General features: G+C 51.3%; 1 protein-coding gene and 1 pseudogene across 12 annotated transcripts in view; both read right to left on the bottom strand.

The window, feature by feature from the left end:
• CLEC16A (C-type lectin domain containing 16A) overlaps positions 1-24,314 on the bottom strand; it is a 199,202-nt gene extending 174,888 nt beyond the window's left edge. For 9 of the 12 annotated variants that reach the window (XR_008294694.1, XR_008294695.1, XR_008294696.1 and 6 more), the window contains exons 1-4: positions 24,046-24,313; positions 12,512-12,640; positions 9,127-9,260; positions 1,860-2,008 (exon numbers count right to left, since the gene is read on the bottom strand). Coding sequence is in view for 9 of the 12 variants with exons in the window: in XM_027043249.2 (XP_026899050.1) it covers positions 1,860-2,008; positions 9,127-9,260; positions 12,512-12,640; positions 24,046-24,125 (492 nt within the window). In the remaining 3 variants the exon portion in view is untranslated. Of the gene's footprint in view, positions 1-1,859; positions 2,009-9,126; positions 9,261-12,511; positions 12,641-24,045 lie in introns of all 12 variants that reach the window. The other 3 variants (XM_053213540.1, XM_053213546.1, XM_053213545.1) reach the window with 1 other exon arrangement.
• Positions 4,714-8,869, bottom strand: LOC106989237 (zinc finger CCHC domain-containing protein 9-like; annotated as a pseudogene).

Below are 24,314 nucleotides of genomic sequence, written 5' to 3'. Positions count from 1 at the left end.
ATCTCATCCACGTGTCTCTGGACACATTTAATGAGCACCTACTAGCTGCCAGACACGGGGCCACACCATGTCAATTTTTCAAACTGCCACACATTTGGCGGTTGACGGCTAGTGTGTCTTCCCTTTGAGGCCAATTCTTCCCCACTTTTAAACTACACGAGGAAAATCGGGGTTCAGGCTGATGCCGCATCATGTGGGGACAGCTGGATGGAGTTTGCACAGACTCCGAAGGTACGTTTGAGAGTTATGATCTGACTGCAAAGAGAGGAAGGGCAGTGCAAGTGACCACCAATCAGAAGACACTTGCCATTCGGGCGCCTGGCTGGCTCAGCGGGTTAAGCGTCCGACGTTCGGTTTCGGCCCAGGTCATGATCTCGCGTTTCGTGGGTTCAAGCCCCATGTCGGGCTCTGGGCTGACGGCGCGGACAGAGTCTACTTGGGATTCTCTCTCTCCCTCTCTCTGCCCCTCCTGTGCTTTCTCTCTCTCAAAAGAATAAATATACTAAAAAACAGGAAGACACCGCCATGCAAACAGCACCTGGCCTCCAGGAATTTCCAACGATCCTCACCTCCTGTGTTCACACACTGACATCCTCTCCCACACGGACTCAAGCCTGGCCTGTGCGGCCTCGACAACACGGTGGAAAAGATGGAGTGTGGCCTCTGAGGCTGGGTCATATAAGGCCTTACAGCTCGTCTTGGTCTCCTGGATCGTTCGTTCCGGGGAGAACCAGCTGCCGTGCCGTGGCGTCACTCAAGCAGCCGCTGGAGAAGCCCGTGTAGCCGAGGCCTCCCAGCCACAGTCAGCCACGTTGAGTGAGCCACCCTGGAAGCAGCTCTCCCGACCCCACCCAGCCTTCACGTGACTACCCTCATGAAAGTCCAAGCCAGGCTGTCCCGCCAGGTGGCTCCCAAACTCCGGATGCACCGCAAGAGAAACGTGACATGACTGTGACCGAGAAGGCACAAGAGGAAGTCTGCTGGGTGGGGAGGGGAGGGGGGCGCTTCTGGGAAAGAAGCGTTTGAAAGTTAGAAAGGAACACAAGAAGGGAAATAAGTGATCTCTTCAGGCTTCTGGGCAGCGGCATGTGAGTATGTGATGTTTGGAGCCGCTGCAGCCATCCTGAGACCATGAGGGGTCGTGCCTGAGGACGGATGCCAACCGTGCGGTCACCAGAGCAGGAAGGGGAGAAAGCCCGGGTCCTCAGTGAAGTGATCGTGCCACAAGATGGACCAGACCCAGGACGGCCAGCATCCGTACCTTCTGGTACGAGATGAACTGACCTTATCAAGCTCCTTTTCGTTGGAAAACGGCAACAATTTATTTTTCAAAATTGCTAGTAATGATCCCAAGGAATACCGGGGACATTCGCTTGTGAAGAATAGTGTGAGCTCTGATTTTAAGGAGCTAAGTACATACTAGGGGCTCCGAAGACATCATCTCCCTTCATTCGATCCCCGGAAAATCCTTCGCTGTGAATCATCATCCCCTTTCTCAGATGAAGAAACTGAGGCTCAGAGGACTGAGACTTCTCTAAGGTCACACAGCAGGGAATTGGCAAAGCTGGGTCTGACCGCATTTCAATCCCAAGTTCACTTTCAGGCACTTCTGCAATGCAATGTTCCTCAGTAGCACAAACTGAATTTCACGTTAAAAACAGAGAGGTAACTTTTAAATAAATCAAATATATATATATATATATTTTTAAGCCTGTCAAGGTCAAACACAGTTGCTGTGAAAAATCAGGAAATGGTGAGTGCCCACGCGCTTTGTAAACAGGCACGAGACCCCCGGACCGAAGGCCCCCCTCCGATTAGCTAGCTTTCCACCCAAACGCACCCCTCTGGCAGTTACTTACCTCGTTGTAAAAGAAATGGACGGTGTGGTTGTTGAGTTTTAACGAAAGTGTTTTCAGGAATGATATATAATATGCCATAATCTCCTCATCGGAAAAGTCAAACTTATGGACAATGATAGAATTTACATAGTTATTAGAGAGCAAATAATCTAAAGGGAGGGGAAAAAAAAAAAAGGAAGACAGGTTAATTCACGCCGAAGGAAAGTCAAGCGACAAAATTGGGTAACAGACGACTCTGTGAATGTACTTGAACCCCTCGAGATTCTGGGTCGCCAGGGAGCAGCTTTACCTGTCTACCAGCAAAGAAGTCAGCCAGGCACAACGCACAGCCCCAAGAAAGTTCAAGAGCCATGACAGAAGGGCCCGGACTACCCCACCCTCCTACACCAAATAGAAAAAACATTTGAACTTTTTTTTTCATTGCTGACAAAGTTCACCAGAGAGCTGGGGGTGGGGCAGATGTGTTGGTGCGTGGGCATTTGCACAAACCACCCACGGGCAAGGGTAAAAACCAACCTATTTTATTAAAAGCTGCTCCATTTTGCCATCAGGAGTCATACTGTCATCCCTGAATGCTACAAAGGGCTATGTGGGTTTTTTTCTCCCTATACGGCAACACAGTTTCATAAAAGCTACTTTATGCTAAACCTCCCGGGGACGCCCAGCACCAGGCTGAGCACTTTACATTATCGTTGCACCCATCCTGCAGAGCAGGTGGTCTTCTTCCCGTTTTGCAGAAGAGTAAAATAATTCAGAGAGGTCGATTAACTTTCCAGAGGTCACACAGCAGTCTGTCACAGACATGGGATTTAAGGCGGGTCCTCTGTCAAAGCCTGTGTTAGCAGCACGCACTAATGGGAGCCAGTAATGAAATCTGGGTGCCGAGGGCCTGAGGCACTGGGACCGACTGGAGAGTGGCTACCCCCTCCCAGCCCCCAGCCCCTGCACAGACGCAGACCCAGCATGGTGAGAGCCTTCAACTGTTCGAGGGGCTGGAAAACAGAGGTGACTGTTCCATCTCCTGACTCTGACATGCTGGCCCCTAGGTCACCTGGGCCTTAAAGCTGTTCTGGTGGCAACATCCGGGGTACGGGCCAGCTGCGGCCTGCGGGGCACAGTCCCGGCCTCGAGTCCTTTCCAGGCATGTCTCCGAATCCTCATCAGCCACCCCGCAAAGCAGGCGCTGCCACCCCGTCCTTCGGACGGCCAGCCTGTAAGCTCTGACCCAGCCCATCCACGCACCCCAAATGGTTAAAGGCAGAACGTGATCAACCCCTTCTCTCAGCGAAGCTGAGCGGTGTGGAGCCTGGCTACTCAAAGTAGCCCGGCATCACCTGGAGCTCGTGGGACACGTGGAACCTCGGGCCCCAGCCCTGCCCACCTCCTCCAATCTCAGGGGCGGACCCGGCACACTCCGTGGGTTAAGGAGCCCTGCGTGGCTTCCTGTCATGCTCACGCGTCTCAGAGGCAGTGTGTTTGAAGGGAACTTGGATCCACTCTGCCCCTGCCACCTCCCAGCTGGGTGACCCCGGGAAAGCCACTTAGCCTCTCCACTCCCCAGTCTCCTTGTCTAAATACAGGAGTAACGGTGCCTTCCTCAGGGGTCGGCTGTGAGGATTAAAGGAGATGAGGTACGAAGGGCAGCGACGGGCACAAAGCAAGCACTCAGTAACGGCCGCGGCCACTTTCCATCCAGCACCCTCACGTGGAGCCTCCAGCCACCAGGACTGAACACAGGTGCTCTCAGGGGGAATAGGAAATAAACTGCAGGGGCGCCCGGGTGGCTCAGTCACCTGAGCATCTGACTCCGGCCCAGGTCATGATCTCATGGTTTGTGGGTTTGGGCCCCGCATCGGGCTGCGTCGACAGAGCCTGCTTCAGATCCTCTGACCCTTCTCTCTCTGCCCTCCCCGCTTGCATTCTCTCTCTCTCTCTCAAAAAATAAACAAACTTAAAAAACGGAAATAAACCATTATTTGGTGCCAACGAGGTATCCAACGTAAACCGATCAAAGTACTACCAGAAAGACTGACATCACCAGACGCGCCCCAAAGATCCATCCGGGAGCACGGGGCCCACAGCCGGGTCCTCCTCAGAAGCCAGCTCTCCAGGAAAGCCGCTGCCTTCCGGAAAGCACGCTGGGTGTCCTCGGCTTTACAGAAGTCTGTAGTCCCAGAACAGTTTTCAGAATCTCCAGATTCTCACAATTCCGGACGCAAATTTTGGGGCCTGCTCCAAGAGAGGGGGCAGCGGGGCGGGGGCGGGGTTCCTAAAAATCTTCATTGACTTAATTGCCAATTTTTTTTTTAAAAATCTTAAATCAACAACTTTTAACAAATTTTTTAAAATATCAACAATTTTTAACTGTTCAAAATTGAGGTCACATGGATCACAAATCTTAAGCGGACAGCTTAATCTGTGTGGAAATGTACGTATATGTGGATATAAAGTCTACGTACCTATGTACTTATTCATATATACACACCTCACAAGTCTTGGACATCCAGCTTGAGGAATTTTTGCAAATATATACACCACATAAGCACCATCCAGGTCAGACACAGTATGTTTTTTGTTCCCCAGAAGGCTCCCTGATAGCCCTATCCAGTCAATACCCTCTCCCCAACGGCAAGTTCTGGTTTGCCTTGGATCACATAGACTCATTTTGCCTATTTTTTTAATATTTACTTATTTTTGAGAGAGAGAGAGACAGAGACAGAGGATGAGCAGGGGAGGGGCAGAGAGAGAGGGAGACACAGAATCCGAAGCAGGCTCCGGGCTCTGAGCTGTCAGCACAGAGCCCGATGTGGGGCTCGAACTCACGGACCATGAGATCATGACCTGAGCCAAAATCGGATGCTTACTCAACTAAGCCACTCAGGTGCCCCTGCCTGTTCTTGAACTTCATACCCACGGATCATATGACACACAGGCCTCTTGTGTCCGGCCCCTGTCACTCGTTACCGCATCTGAGAGTTACCCACAGTGCTGCACGCGGTGGTAACAGTGCATCCCTTTGCTCCTTTTTGCTATGCAGCATTCTACTCTTTAAACAGTCGACAATTTAACCACCTGGAACCTTAACTCGGAAGGAGCAGCCCATGTGATGCTGACGCCCAGAGCCCTTCTTTTTCACTGTCCTCCTGGCCATGGTTGGGGATGCGTTGGCTAGCAGGACAAGGGACTCCTGAGACGTCCCGTGGAGCCCCACTGTGACTGGCTGGCAGCTTCCGGGCCATCAGAGGCACAGATGTCTATGCCATCAGCCTCAGACGTACAACCAGGAGCCTCTGTGCTGCGCTTTCAGCTGGAAAAGTCACACGCTCCAATCATTCCCCAGCGGGGACTTTTCCAGGGCCTCCACACGATGACTCTGTGGGCGGTGGGGGCCGCCATGGGGGCAGCAGCGGTGCCTCTATTATTCGGCTGGGATTTTTCCACTGCCCCCTCACCGTGTGGCCGACTTTCTGTGGTATCCTTTTCTAATCAACCCAGGAGTCTGTACGTAATCTCGGTCTCTCGGGCCTCCTGTGACTTAGGTCCCCAAACCCGACGGGCAACAGGTGCACTTGTGAAATGGCTGCTGGTAATAGTGAAAATCCGGAAACCACCTAAATGCCCGTGGTCAAGTTCAATCACTAGGGGCTCAGCAAGATGCCACCAGTCAACCAAACGAGGTGAGGACATGTGAACGGACCGTATGAACATCTAAGATACATCAGTAAGTGGGGACCACGTAAAGCAGAAGGCAGAACGCGCTGTGTCTACCCAAGGGGTAGGGTGAGGCTCTGCAGAAGTTTTGCTTTCTATATTCTCACGGCGTTTGATTTTTGTTGTTGCTGTTTTATAATCCGGATATTTTCTTTCTATAATTGGAAAATAAAAATAAAAGCAAAACTCACACGTCCTCCTCACCCCCACAAATCAAAGTTCTGTCAAAGGCGGTGCTGTTGGCCGCTTTTACAGGGCTTACAAAAAGGACTCTGGTGAATTCCCTGTAAAGATAGTGCCATCTGTCTGCGTACCTCACAGCACGGTATCCTTCTAGGTCCCAATTCAGAAAGCCGTGTGATCCAGAAACTCCAGCGTTTCCTATTGCCCCAACCCCCACCTTCAATCCAGGAGCCCCAGGGCGAGCTGGGCTTAGGAAGGGTAACCAGAAAACAGACATTTGGGGGGGGGGGGGGACGCTGGATTTAATGATAAAACCAGCCTGAGTGGACACTTCCACCTGCCAGACCCCACATCACGTTCCGCACACCCGCGGTCACGCTTAGTCCTCAAACCACCCCATTCCCCAGATACGAGTGTCATCTCTGCTCCACAGAAGCAGAAGGTGCAGCCTGGAGAGGACAGTTCGCCCCCAGAGCACGTGCAGGGCGAATCCGGCAGAGCTGGGCCCGGGGACTGGGGGGCTGGAGTCCGGGGCCTGCACCACCGAGCTGGGTCTTCCCCTCTGTCAGTTTTCAGAAACCACTCACAATCCGCATCCAGGGTAACAAAAGCTGTTAACACGGGAAACCACTTAGGGAGAGTGAGTCAACTCACATCTGTCAACTCCCATTCATTCACTGGGAAGTGTGAGCGCAGGCTCCTGGGATGGCAGCACCACCTAGTGGCCATCCTGAGAGCCTCCGCTCAGCAGCCGGTTCCGGCCTCTCCCCGCTCCCTCCTGATAGGGATGCCACTGTCTTTATCCCCTTCCATCCACCAGAAACTTTTCCTAGACCCTTCTTGGGGACCTAGAGCCTGCTTCTGACACAGACATCCGGTCACTTGTCTTCTCTTCCCTACTCCTGGCGGGCAGGGCCCAGGGATTGCCGATCGCAAAGCGGGCCAGTCAAGCCCGGAGGAGGAGGACCTAAACCAATGTTTCCCACCCTGGGCTCTGCTGACACTCTGCGCTGATAGCCCTTTACCGTGGGGTGCGGTCCTGCGCATCCCAGGACTCCAACCGCCAGAGGCTAACAGCACCCCCAGCCCTTCACCCAACACAACACCGACAAATGTCCTCCTGGGGCATAGTCACCCCGGGGTGCGGGCACTGAACTAACGCAGCTGGACTCAAACCCCTTCCGGATCCGGGCACCGCTAGAGCGGTCACCACAGGCTCGTGACGCAAACTCTCCCGGCACGAAGTGAGGGTGCCCACAGCACCTGTCTCCCAGAGCGGCTGTGTCAGAGGAGGAGCCTGGGCTTAGTGAGGCCAGAGAAGGAGCGTGGGTCTCACTCTCGCTTGCTCCTGGGTTGTTCTTCCTCACCCTGCTACCTCCAGGGCCTATTCTGTTGGCTGTTTTTTGTTTTTTTTTTTTAATAGCAAGTGAGTTTTTACTGAAAGTTTAAGAATGCCGTAGTTTCTGTGGCAACTTACAAATTCGTAATAATTGATACCTCAAACCAAGAAAACAATATAACCAAAACTTCATTTCCAAATGCAAATCAGTTATACTTTGTTGAGGAGTGGTTCATGTGAATGTATAGTTTTTTAAAAAAGGATGAGTGTTACAATCCAGCACGTATAACCACTTAGCCATACTTCAGTTCTGTCTGTTAAAAATGTTCTTTTGGAGAATCCAGTGTGAACATCTTCTACTTTTCTTGAGTCATTTTCTCCAGGGACGGAATCACTCTTTAATGGACAGCACTCAGGAAGCTATTTGACGATACCCAGATCGTACTGGTATCTTGAACACAGGTCTCCAAGGGGGCCCAGCTCCAATTTGCGAAGTAGGCCCAGTTCGGAATGGTTAACGAGGTGGTACCTAACGACGGTACTAATTGTTACCAAAAATTAGCAACTTTAGGTATCTTTGTTTTGGATTTCTGTGGTTCAGGCACATCCAAACTTTCTTCATAGTCTGCACTCGATCCCTTCGCCCAGCGGCCGGCTGTGACCATTCCGTCTGAATTCTCTCAGGGCAATCTCGCTTAAAATGTTCCACAGAACAACAGTCTACAGCAACCACCATCAGCACAGAGTCCCCTGGGATTCTCAGGACAAGATATGGGCAGATGCCCCATTTCTCCACCAACAAAACATTCTGCGGGAGGAAATTCACCAAGAGCCGGGTCCACTTTGGCTCCGCCCTAGGTGAGTTCATGCTCTGTGGACCCACACTCCAGTGCCCGTATCTTGATTCTTGAGGATGGCTGGGCTATCTGCAATCCCGTGGCCAGGTTTTCTACAGTGGAAACCTACCACTGCATTTTTCTTTGCTGCTGGTCTTTTTAGTTTCCTTCCCTTTTAAAAGCAACTGCAATTTCTTCCCTTACCTCCTGAATGTTGCTATCATCTCCCCATTATGAACCACCTGTGAGTTTTGTCTTGGGTATTCCAGAAATCCATTTACACCTTCATTTAAGTACTCCTTTTTCTTTTCTTTTTGTGTTTTGCTTGGGGCGCATCATTTTTCACAGAGAGCCTACTGGCTTCAAGTTGTTTACCCTTTGGTAGGTTTTGGGCTTCGCCCTCAAACGACTCCTTCCTTCATGTCCTCCCATGATGTTGCAGCCAAAGGTCTCTTACTACATGAGGTAGTAACTCGTGCCCACCTGGTCACGGTATCATCAAAGGTACCTCATCAAACACGCAGGAATCCTCCAGGGCAGCTGACTTAGTGAGCCAGAGAAGCCCCTCCCTGTTGGCTGGTTATTCAGCAACCCCAACAAGTTATAAAGAAAAAAATATGAACAGCCCAGAACCATTCAGCAGAGAGGAGCCCTCACAGCCCTTCCCAGTACCCCACTACACAGGGATAAACATGGTTAGGGACTGAACTGCACGGCCCCCAAATTATCATAGTCAAGCCCCAGCCCCCAGTGTGACTGTATTTGGAGACAGAAGCTTTAAGGAGGTAATTAAGGTTAAACAAGGTCCTACGGCAGGACCCTGGTCAAAGGTGGGTGTCCTTAAAAGAGGAAAAGATACCAGACTCACTACACACACGCGTGCACACCCACACACACACACACAGAAAGGCCACGTGAGGACACAACGAGAAGACAGTCATCTGCAAACCAGGAAGAAAGGCCTCCCCAGAAACTAACCCTGATGGCACCTTGATCTTGGACTTCTAACGTCCCGAGCTAGGAGAAAATAAATTTCTGTTGTCTAAGTCACCAGGTCTGGGGCATTCTGTGACAGCAGCCCAAGCGCCCTAACACACACAGTAAGCTCAGACGTTCAAAAAGCCACACGAAAACCACGCCAAACTCCAGGCCGCCAAAGCTCAGCAGTGAGGGGGCAGGTACCAGGGGCTATCCTTACAGAGTGAGGTCTCGTGACTGATATTCTCAAAGAGGATGTTCAAGGTCTGCAGCAGCTGAACGCACACGTAGCGGCCTGATTTCTGCCGCAGGATGTTCAAGAAGAAAACAAACATGTTCTTCTCCAAGAAGAAGCTGGGGAGAGAAGGGGAAAGCATCAGAGGTTTGCTGCTACTCGTGCAGATACACATCATCCCCTGGCTATGTGCACCGCATGTGTGTGGGGGCCGCCCCCAGCCCCCAAAGGCATCCAGAGAGCAGCCAGGTCACACGGGCTGCGTGGCCCCGGCTCCTCCCCTCCCTCGATGCCTCTTTCCGCCACCACAAAATGCAGCCACTCACGCTCTCTCCCCAGAATCTGAGCACACGGCCGATCCTAGGAAGCCGTGACCTCGATTCCTACAGAAAGGGCGAGATCTTTACCGCCAAAGTGATTACACATTATTCTACCTATGCTTGGAAACCCGACAGGCAGCATTCTCCATCCAATACTCTGTATCCTCAGCTTTCCGTACTAGGCCTCTTTCCTTGGCTTTCGTATCTTTGAGTGTTAGTAACAACCAGCATTCCCTCCAATGGGGCAAAATAATGCTACTAAAAGAATATGGGTTTCCAAATCCAGGGAAAAAGACTGGAGGCAATTGAAGGGGCCGATGTGGCAGGGAGACCCTCGTCAGTCCCTAAGTCAGCTTCTGCCTTTCTTATTCTGGACAGGACAGCTGTCTGCATGCAGCCCGGGAACATGCACTTTTGGGCTACATGTTGGCTCTTTTAGTCTTGAAATGGAGACAGAACCCCCTATGCCTTTCTTTAAAGGAAGAAAATGGGGTTTTCTAGCTACATGTTCTCTGTATGCAAGCTAGGACCAGGTAACCTCTCATTTGGGACACTCACAACAGGTCCCTGCAGTCACATGTATCTGTCACTTAGTTCTGAGGGTCTCTCTCCCCTCGGCTCTCAGCTCCACGGTGGCAGGACCATGGGCCTGGCACTTGCTCGGGGCTACATAACCTCTGTTTGAATTCCTGAAAGGGTAAATGAATAAGTAAACATTATTCAACTTATTCAACTCTGATTCTGGGAGCCTGTCTGCCTACAAATGTCAGTGACGCTGATCCCAAGAATATTTCTACCATTTGACCCATTTTGTCCACCTGCGCTTCAGGTTGAATAAATCAGTGACTCCCAAGGGTCGCCCGACAGGCTCAGTGCAGCACAATGACCAATTTGGGAACTTGTTAATAATCAACGTATAAAACAAACATCATGAGCCCATATTGATATAAATAAATGAGTGGGGTGCCTGGGTGGCTCAGCTGAACATCCGACTCTTGCTTTTGGCTCAGGTCACAATCTCACTGTGAGGTCGAGCCCCGCACTGAGCTCTGTGCTGACAGTCCAGAGCTTGCTTGGGATTCCCTCTCATTCTCTCTCTCTCTCTCTCAAAATAAATATTTTTTAAAAAAGAGTCTGTTTCTTAAAAATAAATAACTCACTGAAAACATAAATGGGGAAAAGAGACAAATCTATGCAGATTTTCAAATACTGTACATAGCTACTCACCCCTTTCCAGAAGGTTGGAGCTTAATTCCAAGCCCCCAGGTGGGCTACATTGGGTGACTCTTTCAAACATGGTGTAGGGAATGGGGACAAGAGTAACTTTATAGTGGAAGAACCTGGCTGACACCACTTTAACCAAATAATCAGAGTAACTTCACTAGAGCGCAGGTGGATGTGGGGGCTGCTGATACCGTGGGCTGAAAAGGACATATTGTTACAGTTGTTTCTACCCCAGGCTAATCATGAGTAAACATGGCAGAAACCCAGATCGGGGTGGGGGGAATGGCCAGTACTTCTCGAACACATCAAGGTTTTCTCCTGAAAACCAGAGAAGACTGAGAATCAGTCACAGACCAGAGGTGGCTGGGAGACGCAGCACCGTGAGAGCCTGGACTGTGTTCCCAGAGCAGAAGGGGGATCTTAATGGAAGAACTGTCAAAATCCAAATCAAGTCACGGGTCTACCCAACAGTCATGAGCCAAGCTTAGCTTCTCGGTTTTGACCAATGCACCCCAGTCATATAAGACGTTAACAGTGGGGGAAACGGGGTGAGGGGTGCTGGGGAACTTTCTGTACTAGCTTTGCAACTTTTCCATAAATCTAAAGTTATTCTAAAAGAAATGAATTAAAAATAAATTCTCCTGGGCACTCCACGGGGGGGCCATTTAGGAATCACGGGGCAGTTGTTCTGAGACAACAGATTGGCTCAGAAAGTCCACTCTAGTCAAGAGGGACACGGTCTCTAGCCTTTAACCCGAGGGTCTATCTCATCCCCAAAACAGACACCAACCGACCAAGCGGTTCCCCGTGCGTCCTGAGATGCATCTAGTCCCCTCTGCAGGCACCGCCTCCCTCCCTACTCCTGTTTTCCTTTGGGGACGAGGCCGGCGTCACGGGTTTGCATTTTCCACAAGTACAGATGAAGACAGAAAGCTATCTGGAAAATCAGATTAGCTAATAAGCCAGGCTGGAAATGGAACTCCTTTACTTGTTTCAAAGGGGTTTTTTAAGGGGCCTCAAAGCTTCCAGTTGAGATTATCTTATATAAAAATAAAACCTGTCTTTGGTGGTGGTTGTAACCCGAGTCCCTCTGCACTCAGACACCGAGACAGGTCTCCTGGGGAAGCTGTCCGTGGCCTCCAGCCTCTGCTTTTCATCCGTCCAACAGGGACATCTTTCCAAATTACCACGTGCTAACAATTCTGGAGCGCCTCCTCTGTACCGGGCAGTAGGCAGGAACTCTCCTTTAAAGATGAGAAAAGTGAGGCTGGCCTAAAACTGCTCATCTAGGAAGTACGCCAACGAGGAGAAACCCCTTCGTGGACTCTGGGCGTGAGCTGCCTTGTGCCTGCCTACCAGCGGTGTGACAGGAGATTAATGGGGATGTGGACGCCGCCCCCGGGGCAGCTGGGAGACTCAGATTATCTCATCGGGAGCTCAGCACTGTGCCTGCCCAACAGTTAACACAATAAATATGAGCCCTTCATGTCTCTCCAGGGCAGGGCCCTGTCAGTTCACTTCGAAGCTAACTTCCCAGGACGTTTTCTGCCCTTTGGGGAGGCTGTCAGATGCTACTTGGAAAATCATCCATGATATTTTCAGATTTTTCGAGAGACGCTCATGTCCCTTTCCCATTTTCAGCTTACATTTCTCCAGTGTCTCAAGGACATTGTGTATGGATAGAGATATAGATAGCTATCTGCGCAAGACCAGGCTGGTATCAGATCCTGATGTCATCAAGAATGACTCATGGGATACATTTAGAAAAATAGTCAAAGGAAGGAGAGTCAAAAAACAAAACAAAAAAACACATGAGAAACCCTTACTCAAATACAGAGCTGTCATTTTGATCTCCCCAAATTAGGATCTCAGTGATGGAACGGATGGTCTCCACTAGCAGGTTCCGGTTCTGTTCTGTGACTGTGGTGTTTTTGGTCAAAACGTGGTACAGATACCTGACGAAAAGGAAAGAAAATGAAGCATTACCAACTGAAATGGCCAACCAGGCTCGGTGACCGCCGGCGACGTTTCTGAGGACGACTAGCAGCCATAGCTCAGATGTGGTTAGCCCAACTCCCATCCAGAGATGCTACTCACCACCCAAGACACATGGCAGACAGTGTTGTGAAGGGTTAACCAGAAACACGCCAACCCAAGCTGATGCCAGGGAACCATCAAGCCCTTGAAGACGGCCATCCTCAACCTCCGGTGTGCAAGAGAATCACCTGAAGGGTGGATACAGCGGGGGAGGCTGGAGCCCATCTGGAGACTCGGAACCAACAGGACTCGCGGGCCTTGTCACACTCTTCCCACGTGATCCCGATGCTGGTGGAGCGAGTGCAGGCACACGGCCCAGGCCAAGAGTCTGGCATAAACCCCGCAGCCAGCCGGGCTGGTGCAGGGACTGAGAAAGGCGGAGTCACAGATTACGGAGGGTAGATCCCCAAACCAGTCGCAGGGGCAAAAGCCACCTGCAGTCAAGACAATCACACGCCCATCAGAAGTGATAGCTGGACCAAACCCTGTGGCTCAGATTCAAGGCACCGACCTCAGGTGCTGAATGCCCATCAAAGTTAAGTGGGTCTGGGAGGGAGGCTCCTGCACTGTGCCCCATGCTCCCCAAAGGCCTGGGCTGCACCAGGCCTGAGCCCGCCGCCGGGGGAGAGGCAGGCCGACCCGGGCCCAGCCTCAGGCCACTACTGGTGATCGGGACAACCGAAAGAATCACCGAGGCCGGTCCTGGGCAGTGTGGGGACTAGCGTCTGGCCAAGTGCCCTGGGCGGGGGCACAGCTTGTAAGGGATGGCGTTGCTGCAAATGGCAAGAGCTCCTTCTCTTCTACGGCTGAGTAACAGTCCGTTGTATATACACCACATCTTCAGCCGTTCGTCAGTCAGTGGGCACTTGGGCTCTTCCAGAAGTTGGCTATTAGGGACAATGCGGCTGTCAACACCGGGGGGCCTCTGCCCCCTCGAATTAGTCTTTTTGTATCCGACACAGACGGAGCTTGAGAGTGTTACGCTAAGTGAAATGAGCCAGAGAAAGACAAATACTGTATGATTTCACTCATCTGTAGAATTTAAGAAACAAAACAAACAAACGGCGGGGGAGGGGGGGGTGCAAAAAAAAGGGGCAAACCAAGAAACAGACACTTAACTATAGAGAGCTGACAGTTACCAGAGGAGAGGGGGTAGGGGGATGGGTGAGACAGGTGATGGGGATTAAGGCGTGCACTTTCCCAGGTGCAAAGTGTTGAACGGCTCAATTCTACACCTGAAATGACTCTTACGCTTGTCAACTGGAATTTATATAAAAACTTGAAGAGTCGTTAAGACGGCGGGGCATCTGCGTAATTCGGTCGGTAAAGCGTCTGACTTTGGCTCAGGTCATGAGCTCGCAGTTCCTGAGTTTCAGCCTCGCGTCGGCTCTCTGCTGTCAGCAGAGAGTTCACTTCAGATCCTGTCTCCCTCTCTCTCTCTGCACCCCCCACTCTCGAGCACATTCGATCTCTCTCTCTCTCTCTGTCTCGCAAAAAAAAAAAGTTAAAAAAAAAGATGGTGACTCTCGAGGACGTTCGATCTCTCTCTCTCAAAAAAAAAAAAAAAAAACGTTAAAAAAAAAAGATGGCGCCTCCAGGCTAACTTCAGCTGTCACGGTTGGGGAAGGAAAAGGGGACACTAAGAGGAAGTGACTCAAGAAGGGTCACCTCCTGACTTCTTTTATGGCTACCTTCAGTTTGGAGGTGGGGCTGGTGACAGCAAGGCAGGGAAAGAATAGACAAGATCCTGCCATCGAAGATCTCTAAAAATGGGTAGGGTATAGGGGCGCCTGGGTGGCTCAGTCGGTTGACCGTCTGACTTCGGCTCAGGTCATGATCTCACAGTTTGTGAGTTCGAGCCCGGTGTTGGGCTCTGTGCTGGCAGCACAGAGCCTGGAGCCTGCTTCAGATTCTGTGTCTCCTCCTCTCTCTGGCCTTCCCATGCTCATGCTCTGTCTCTCTCTGCCTCTCAATAATAAATAAATGTTTAAAAAAATTTTTTAAAGAAATGGGTAGGGTATCTTAAAGAGGTAGAACCTTGCAGATGGAACAGTCAGGATGAATCTGCTTCAGGGGACTGGGTTTTATTAATATTGTTGCTGTTTGTTCTATTTTAAAGACCGTATAATCAGTTACTTAATCATTTCATTAAAGATTGCATGCAACTTTTAACACAACAACTAGAACAGCTCTCCAAAAATAGAGATCTCCACCACCTGTGCCCAAATCTCCAGGCGAGGCTGCATATGGGCCTGGAGGCCAGCTTCCCCCTGTGCCAAGGGACCCCCATACGCTGAAGCTGATGGGGGGGGACCCACTCTTGAATCTATGCCTCCGTTCCCTTCCAGCGCATTTTCGCCAAGAAGCTCAAAGAGCGGAGTTTTTCAAATTGTGCTTCACGGGACCCCGGCATCAGAAACCCGTTTCAGCTGCAGATTCTAGCTCCCCACCCCAGACCCACCGAATCTGATTCTGGGGTGCAGACCCCCAAGTCTGCATTCTGAATAAGCTCCCATGAAAGTTTCAGAGTAGTTGTGTCACCCACACCACAGCCATCAGTGACATTCTGGGTACAACCCACAGTGTGCCCCCTACCATGCCAGGGCAGGTGCTGTTGCCGGGGGGGGGGTAGATCCTCCCCCCTCTGGTGTTTCCTTCTGCCGCGGGGATGGAATCCATTAGCCTCCCACTAACACACTCCTGGCCTCAGAGGAAGCAGCGGCCTGGGGGCCCGGGGAAGCGGCTCTGCTCTGAAAAACCACCGTAGGGAGAGGAGAGTTTAAAATCTTATGGTCAGCCCTGGCTTCTAACTCCTGACATCTCTTGGTGAAGTCTTCTGTGTTGAGAAGCAGGAGCTGGTGTGCTGAATTAAGAATATGCAGCCGGGGGCACCTGGGTGGCTCAGTGGTTAAGCATCAGCCTTCAGCTCAGGCCATGATCTCACAGCTCATGGGTTCAAGCCCCATGTTAGGCTCTGTGCTGACAGCTCAGAGTCAGAGGATTCTGTCTCTACCTCTCTCTGCCCCTCCCCCACTCACACTGTGTGTGTGTGTGTGTGTGTGTGTGTGTCTCTCTCTCTCTCAAAAACAAGTAAACATTAGAAAAAAATAAAAATATGCAGTTGGATGAAGAGGCAGTGGCCACCCACATGGGGGCGGCAGGTAGCCCCCTTAGTACGGGAGCCCCCACCTTGGGGAAGTGAAACCCGCGGGGGGGGAGGGGGGATCATTTTGTTTGAAGATGTAGTTTCAACACCCACGCAAAGGAAGTTGAGTCACGAGATTGATTACGTATGGATCCCAGAAGCTGGGGGCAGGGGTCATGCCACGAGCCAGAGGACCCGCTTCTCCATCCCAGGTGAGGGAGGCAGGAGGTAGAGACAGGGTAGCACCTATTACTGTGAGGCTCCTTGCCCCTCACACATTTTGTCTTAGGGTACATCTGGAACTGATTTTTTGTGGATGGTGTAAGATATTGGCCAAAATTCACTTTTTCCATATGGATATCTAGTTGAGTCAGCATCCTTTGCTAAAAAGGTCCTGCTTTCTCCCATGCACTCTAATGTCCCCTCTGTCGTTTATCAGACGACCGCACCTGCAGGGACTCTTTCTGAATGCTCTAGTTCCACTGATCTATTCACTACCTTTGTGCTGATACCATGATGTCCGATGACTGCGGCTTTGTGATAAATCTTCCTAGGTGATAATGGAAGTGCTCCCGACTTTTTTCCCTTCTTTCCCCCCCCCCCCAATATTATACTGGCTATTTTTGGCCCTTTGCATTTCCATATAAATTTGAAAATCACCTACTCAACTTTCACAAAAACACTTGCTAAGATTTCCTTTAAGATTGCCCTAAATCTATAGCTAAATATACAGGGAACTGACATCTTTACAATAAAGTAACATCATGACATTTACCTTTCTTTCAGCGTTTGCTGCAGAGAGATCTTGCCTATCTTTTGTTAAGATTTATTGGTAGGTAACTGATGTTTTTTGATGGTGTTGTAAATGGCAGTGTCTGAAACATTCATTTTCTCGATGTTGGCTGTCGGTTGTTGCAAATACCCACGACATCTCAATCTCTAAATTTCTGTGATGATTGTACCTGCACCTTGCCCATCTTTTCACTCCCACTATGGCTGTGCCATACTTTATGTGCCTCAAGTTTAATAACTTTCTGATTTTGAGTTTAACATTCATTTGAGAAAGGCTGAACACTTCAGCAACAATAACAAAGGGGATGTCAATCCTGCCACTGCCCAGACATGAGCGCTGCTGGAGTGTAATGTATTGGGTCTCTTCCTTTGCCATGGATATTTACATGGCGGAGCTCATGCCTATATTATTTCCATGCCCATCTTTCCCCCTTCCCCATACTTAGGGTAATAAAAGCATTTTTGTTGCAACATCGGCAAGCATCTATAATGGCTACATTGTATACCATTTAGAAAACAAGCACAGGAGTTCCTGTTCTGCTGGACATTTGGATTCCTCATTGTTCAGACTATCAACAATGTTACCATGGCCGTCTTTGGGGGCAAGGCTGTGACCCTGAGCTTCCAAGGGCACAAGGACAGATTTTTCTCTTACAGTGATCACTGGTACAAGGAAAACATTTTCTCTCAAACTCTGCGTGTGCACATTCTTATCATCACCATCACAAAACAGTTGCAGCCTACTTTGCTCGGCCCTCCTGACTGCTTCAGATGTAACCACTAATTAAACCCTTACAATAATCCTGCAGGACTGATGCTCTGGGAGGCCAGGGCCTGCACAGAGTCCTGATAGAGGGGACCCAGACGGCCTGACTCCAGATCCCCTGCTTAGAACCACTAGAGTATAGAAAATGCAGACAATGCAGGAAACGCTATTATTAACCAAGCATTTACATGAAGTTATGAATGCCCTACATGCAAGAAAATCGAGCAGATAAACAACAAACCAAAAAGGCATGAAAATACATGTCAGATTGTAAAGTCAGTCCTCATAACTGACTCTTACTCTGTTTCTTTGGACAACAGCCAACATCACGGAATCCCCAGCACAGGCTCTGTAGAACGGAGGCTCTCAGGATCAAAACCCTGCCCATGAGCGACCTCTACCTGGAGACCAGCTGAAGAGTCTGAAATGCCTGGCGGGTGGAAAACCACAGCCTATTGCCAGTGTGCAACCGACACACCGGAGGCTCCTCGCCAAGGACAAGGGGCTGTAAACAAATTCTGCCCCACAGACCCTGCTCTCTCAAGAACCACTTATCTCACAGGTTAAACCATTACGGTCAGCAACAATTATGTCCACTTCAGAGACGGATACACTAAGTTCATACGGGTTTTATGACTTGTATCAGAATATGCCTCTTAGAATGCTCCTACTGGAAGATCCTGAAACTGACCCGGAAGCTGAAGGGTAAGAGGAGTGGCAGAGGCCTAGACGAGAAGTCCACTCCCCCAAAGCCAGGCCCCAAATAACAACGTCTGGGGCGGGGAAGGGGGTGGGGAGACAGAGGGACATACAGCCTTTGTCTATTTGGTCTGCTCAGCACTGTGGGGGAGACTACTGCTAACAGCATCTACCCCGCGCCTTGAAAACCACCCCTGGTCAGGGCCCAGCCTTCTGGCCAGCAGCACAAGGCCCAGCTCCTCATGGGGTGCAACCAGACCAGAGGATTGGGGAAAGGTGTTACAGGCGGTGCTTCTCCCGATGAGTCACCCCAGAAAGATGCCAAACTGGGCCAGCCAGCGAGACCGGGTCCGAGATTCGGGGAGCTGGCAACCACACGAGGGTGGAGGCAGGGCTCTCGGCCCTACACAAAGCCACAGCTCCAGCACGGGCACTGGGAACCAAATTGGCCAGAGCAGGCCGATGTGGAGAAAAGCCTGGCCAGACTTGCCTCTTACACTCACTCACCCTGCAATAAACACTCCTTGATCACTTATCGTGTGCCAGGCCCTGTGCCGGCATCTAACAATTCCCAGGTGGACAAGACAGGCCGGTCTCTGTCCTTATGAGGCTTACGTTCAAATGGGGAGAGACAAACACATGATCACGCAAGAGTACTTCTGATGGCAAAAGGACATGCCTGAGGAACCCGGGGCAGCTTCCCGGGCATCTAACTCGCGGCCAGGATAAAGCCTGAAAAGCCCAGAGCCTCTAACAGCTGGTCTACCTCTGGGGACGGTAAGACTGTGCGTGACATTGGGCACACTGAGCGGGACAGTGGGCACCACAAGTGACATTAGAGACGACAGTAGAGCTTCTTGCTGGCTGAAGTCACAGGGCAGTTTTCATGGAAGAACTGGTACTTCAACGATGCAGGTGGGCGTCTGGACGGGCAGGAAGGGGAGGGGAGCTCCAGGGGAGAGCAAAGATGAAGACAGGTGGGCGTGTGAGGTGTGTCGAACAGGGAGCGAGAGAGGAGGTCCGTGAAGCCGCACAAGAAACACCCCCGGATTAGGGCCGGCTGCCACCCTCACTTCCCAGGAGGCCAAGGGGACGCCCACCTCCTGCTGGGCCCTCCCCCAACCGGCTCTCCAACTCTGGCTGCACCGCGGCACTCTGGTTAATTCTTCAACGGCTGCCCACTGTTCTCAGCCTGATGTCCGAATTCCTTCACATAATTTAAGGAGATGTCTCTGTGACCTCTCCCGCGTCATGAGCCTGCTGTGGGGTCCTGCACTGCCCCCTCACCCCACATACACCACCCTTAGTGAGTAACCTGAGCCTTTCTCTCCTCCAGGCTTCTCAAACATGGTTTGGTCTGCCTCAAGTATCGTCCCTCCCACCCCGCCCCTACAGCCTGGCACACCCCTCACTCTTTACATCCCCATTTAGATGGGTGTCTGCCAGGCGCCTGGGTGGCTCAGTCAGCTGAGCCTCTGACTGGATCTTGGCTCAGGTGTTGATCTTGCAGTTTGAGGGACTGAGCCCCCTGTCGGGCTCTGTGCTGACAGCACAGCACAGAGCCTGTGTGGGATGCTCTCTCTCTGCCCCTCTCCCACTCGTGCATGCTCCCTCTCTCTCTCTCTCTCATAAATATATATTTAAAAATAAATAAATAAAATTTAAAAAACTTTTTAAAAACGGGTGTCTGCCTACCAAGGAGGCTCCTGACTCCCTAGCCTGCATTACAGGGCCCTCATGCCGAACTGGATGGATGGGAACAGAGCCTAGAGCACTCCGACGGCCTGGAAGAACTCGGACCTGACACGATGGGTGCTTGGGCTCATTATGAGTGATATGGTGAATATGATATCCTAAAAATTAATCTGACAACACTGTACCCTTAAAAATAATCAGTGTTCTCTTAGGCAAAAGTAGACTGTACCAGGAATACGTGACCATTTGCCTGCTAAGTATACATTCCTCTTCCCTTTGGGTAACAACCCCTAATTTTCCCAGGGGGAACCTCCCCTGTCTCTCATTCTCTGTCCACCAGCTTGGGAGGGGAGGGCTGATGCCACCCCAGCTCCAGGCAAGGGCCAAGTACAGCACCAAGGGTCAAGGGCTAAGGGTCAGGGATGGGCATGAGATCCCCAGGTGGTCCAACTATACTCACTTCTGGACTTCTGCTGGCAATATTTAGAAAAGATGCTCCCTTTTCCCCACGGATTGCTAGACGGCTATGACGTAAGCCTGGAGCCCGCTAACGATGGCACCAACACAGGAGATACGCAGAGACAAGAACGGGAAAGAGACAGACTCTGACAGCTTTTGTCTGAACACCTGCACTCAGCCGTGGCGTAGCTAGCGATCGGAGCCAATCCCTTCCATTTGGGGCCTAAGGCAGTTCTAGGTGGGTTTCTGTCATTGGCGACCAAGACTGTGGACCCCCACGCAAAGGTGATCAGAGGGAAGGCAACGAAATAACCTAACACCACAACAGTCCTACCAGCAGCATGCTAACTGGCAGTTCCTGCTAAAGGTGATCTCGCGGTAGCAATCCTGCAAATGCGTCAGCAAAGATTCTCCTTGCTGGTGGGCATTCGGCAGTCACTGTCACAGCCGTGCCACCAGTGTGGGCAGCACACCAACCACCCATGACATGTAGCAAATAACCTCTTACTATCTCAGTCTCCCTCAACTAAATCGCTAACTCAGGTCGGTAGACAAAGACCAGAGGCACCCAGTTTTCCGTTATTTAGCAAAAGTAACATCCTAACAGGCAGCCTCCTTTCCAGGGTGAAAGCGGAGAACATTATGACGAATAACGTGGTTCAAAAGCAATTCCGGCTCTCTCTGTTATTAGCCTCTCAATTTTTCTTTACATCGCAAACCGTTCTTAAAAATAGTCTGTTTTGAAAAGGGGGAGGGCTCCTAGGTGCCCTGCATGTCAAAAAAAAAAAATTTTTTTTTCAATCCTAAATTCTTTTATTTACCTTAATCTTTCCACCCACACTGCCATGAATATATTAGGAACTGTCACTGGTCACTGGCAGCCTGACCAATTTGTATCAGTTGCCCAGGACTTTCCCAGTTTTAGTACTGAAAGTGCCACGTCCTGGGAAATCCCTCCATCCCAGGCACTCCGGGATGGTCACCCTTCGTGTCAGGTGAAGCCCAAGTCCCATTTTACCTCCACCCTTATTTCCTAAAACCACCAGCGCCACCTTGAAACTCCACAAACCCAGGGTCCACCCCCCCACACCCTGCGGCCCCACATGATGGCTCCTGCTTGTCCCTGAAGACTTTGCTCTGGTGTTGCCTCCCCCAGAAGGCTTCCAAGGGTTCCTACAGAACCCTGGACCTACAGAGATCCCGGCATCTGTCACGCTGTATAGTCTGGGTGTTATGTCTGTCTCCCCCACGAGCCTGTGAACTCCCTCAGGGAATGAGCTGTTCTGTACCTAAGGCCCAAGATGTTTACTATCGGAGCCAAACGAAGAACGTCACAAGCGCTGGGGTGAGGACCAGCTGTTTACGGCACTCTTTTCCAAGTCATCTTGGGATCTTCCAAGTCCCACACCAATAGGTAAATCGCCGAGTTGCTCAGACTGTAATACGGATTAAGCTCATCTGCCTGACACAGGACAGGCAGCTTGGGTTTCCAAAAGCACCCAATGGCCTTTTAACCTAAACAGTGAAACTGGGCAGTGCCCAGATACGTAAAAGGAATCTGTGAACCTTTACCATCCCCTGGCTGGCCGGAGGGTAAGTGCTCCGTTGGGCACAGAGACTGAGCCAAGTTGCGAGTCACTTCCCAAACCGACTTGGGAGGAAGTTTCATTCAGAAAGACAGTGCAGTGGGTACAGGCATCAAGGGCAAACCCTGGCTTTGACCCGTTTCAGCTGTTGTCACCTTGGGGCAAGTGACTTAGCCTCTTTGAACCTTAGCTTCCCCTTCTATAAAACGGAAAACTGTAACAGTTCCTACACCTCAGAGACTTGCGAGGACTCAGGAATAACACACAGAAGTCCTGAGCGAGGACCTGGCAGAGAAAATGCGCTCAATCATCATTCAGGTACTTGACAAGGGCTAGAGTCAGGCAGAGCTAGGGGAAAGCCTGCAGGTGCCTGGACGCTGGCAGGAGGCCCAACCTCCTTTAGATATTCATCCTTCCCTGTCTCAGACACATCCACCCACTCTCTAAATTCCTGAAATCCTTACGCCTCTCCCTTTCCAATCCAGCTGCCCTCCCGTTTAAGATTCCTGGCTTCCCTACACACCCCTACCCTGTCCATGCCTCTCTCCTCCCTGTGTCCTCTCTCATCACCCCGCCCCCAAAACCATTCCTTGATACATCCTGATCCCTGCTGCCTCCTACTCTTCAAGACTCACACACATTTATTAAACGCCTGCTCCATGCTAGAAAGGACACAGCTGAGAAGCAAAGGATCCCCGCCCCTGGCCAAATGAGAAGCCCCATCTAATTTCCCTCCCACCAATCCTTTCCCTGGGCCCCCATCTTCCTTCTACTGCTCCCCGCCTCCCCCCTCCATCCTTCTTCCTTCCCATTAGTAATCTTGGGAGCTCCCTCCGGAAACCAGTCTATTTCTTACCACCAAAGGTTTGCCTTCTCCCAACTCCACTGCCGCCCCACACACTATATTTTCCTCCCTGGAATCATTCCCTCCGCACAACTCTCTATTTTCCATCAGCACCTCCAAACCCCCCCACACACACACCAAAAATTCCATGTTTGTCCACATGTTCTGCACCTGTCCCAATTCATTCATTTTTTTTTTTCATTCTTTCAGTAGCCACTGAGCTCCTACTGTGTGCCAGGCACACAGCACGAGATGCTGAGAATACCACTGTGAGCAAAAAAAGGGGTCTCTTCTCCCCTGGCAGTAACAGTTGAGGAGCAGACAGAAAAGGAGCAAAAACAAGCGGGGTAAGTGCAGATACTGGAGCTATGCATTGAATGAAATCAAGAGAAAGATCAGATGGAAAGGAATGGAGGTGGGTAAGCACTTGAGGCAGGGTGGTCTAGGAAGGCCTTCCCTAGCTGATAGACACAGTGACCGCCATCAGCCACGTACTGTGTAACAGACACGGGATCAATGTCTCTCCATGCATGACATGATTGAATTCTTGCACAACGGTTCACCAACCCCGTTTGCAGAGGGGGCACCAGAGGCTCAAGGAGGCCAAGTAATCTGTCCAAGGTCACACAGCTATTAAGTGGTGGAATCAGGATCTGAATGCAGGTCTGATGCACTCCTGCTTCCCAGGACCACGTCTGCCACCTGTCCTTCCCCCAGAGCTCTACTTCTGCTAGTCCTCCCCGTAGTCTCCACCAAGGGGGAAAAAAAAATATTTTCATTACTGCCGTTCATTGAGCACTCGTGCGTGCTTCCAGTTTTGCGTGCATTCTCTTATCCTCCCCTCAAAACGATAAGAAGCAGGTGCTGTCACTATACCCGTTTTACAACTGAGGAAACTGAGGCCTAAAAATTCACGCACTTACGCTCAAACCCTGATCTGACTCCTGGGTCCAGTCCTCTGACTCCTAAGCTGTCCAGCCTAAGAAGTACCACCCTGGTCAGCTTGGTGCCCACCGCTGCCCCCGGCAACAACGAAGTCTGCATCCATAAACTGAAATCTCCTCCCCTTACTTTACAGACGGGGGTGCCGAGACTCCGAGAAGCTAAGCCACTTGCCCAAGGTCACACAGCGAGGAGCGACGGTGTCAGGGTTCGAATCCAAGCGCCCTGACTCCAGAGCCCTCGCTCTTAACCACCATGCAGTCTTTCCCGGGCGTCTCTCTCCGCCCTCCACCTCGCTCTCACACCTCGCAGAGGCCCCGGCCCGGGGCTGTGCGCCCCACTCCCACGTCCAGCCCTGCGGCCTGCCCCCCTCACCCCCCAACAAACACACTCACTTGAGGTGGTCCAAGGAGTGGATGTTGCGGGAAGACTTGCCGTGGCCCCCGCCCACCCAGCTCCGCGAGCGGCCAAACATGTCGGCGGCCCCGACCCGTTGCCCGCCTCACGGCCTCATGCCCGAGCGGCCGAGCGACCGAGCGCCCGCAGCGGCAGCACAAGCGGAGGAGGCAGCGGCGGAGGTGGTAGAAGGACCGCCAACCACCTTCCTCCCCGGCCCACAGCTCCGCACTGACATTCAGCCGGAACCGGCCGTTCGACCGCCGCG

This window comes from Acinonyx jubatus, chromosome E3, assembly GCF_027475565.1.
Source record: "Acinonyx jubatus isolate Ajub_Pintada_27869175 chromosome E3, VMU_Ajub_asm_v1.0, whole genome shotgun sequence".
Lineage (NCBI taxonomy): Eukaryota > Metazoa > Chordata > Mammalia > Carnivora > Felidae > Acinonyx > Acinonyx jubatus.
This window is presented reverse-complemented; position numbering and strand designations above follow the sequence as displayed.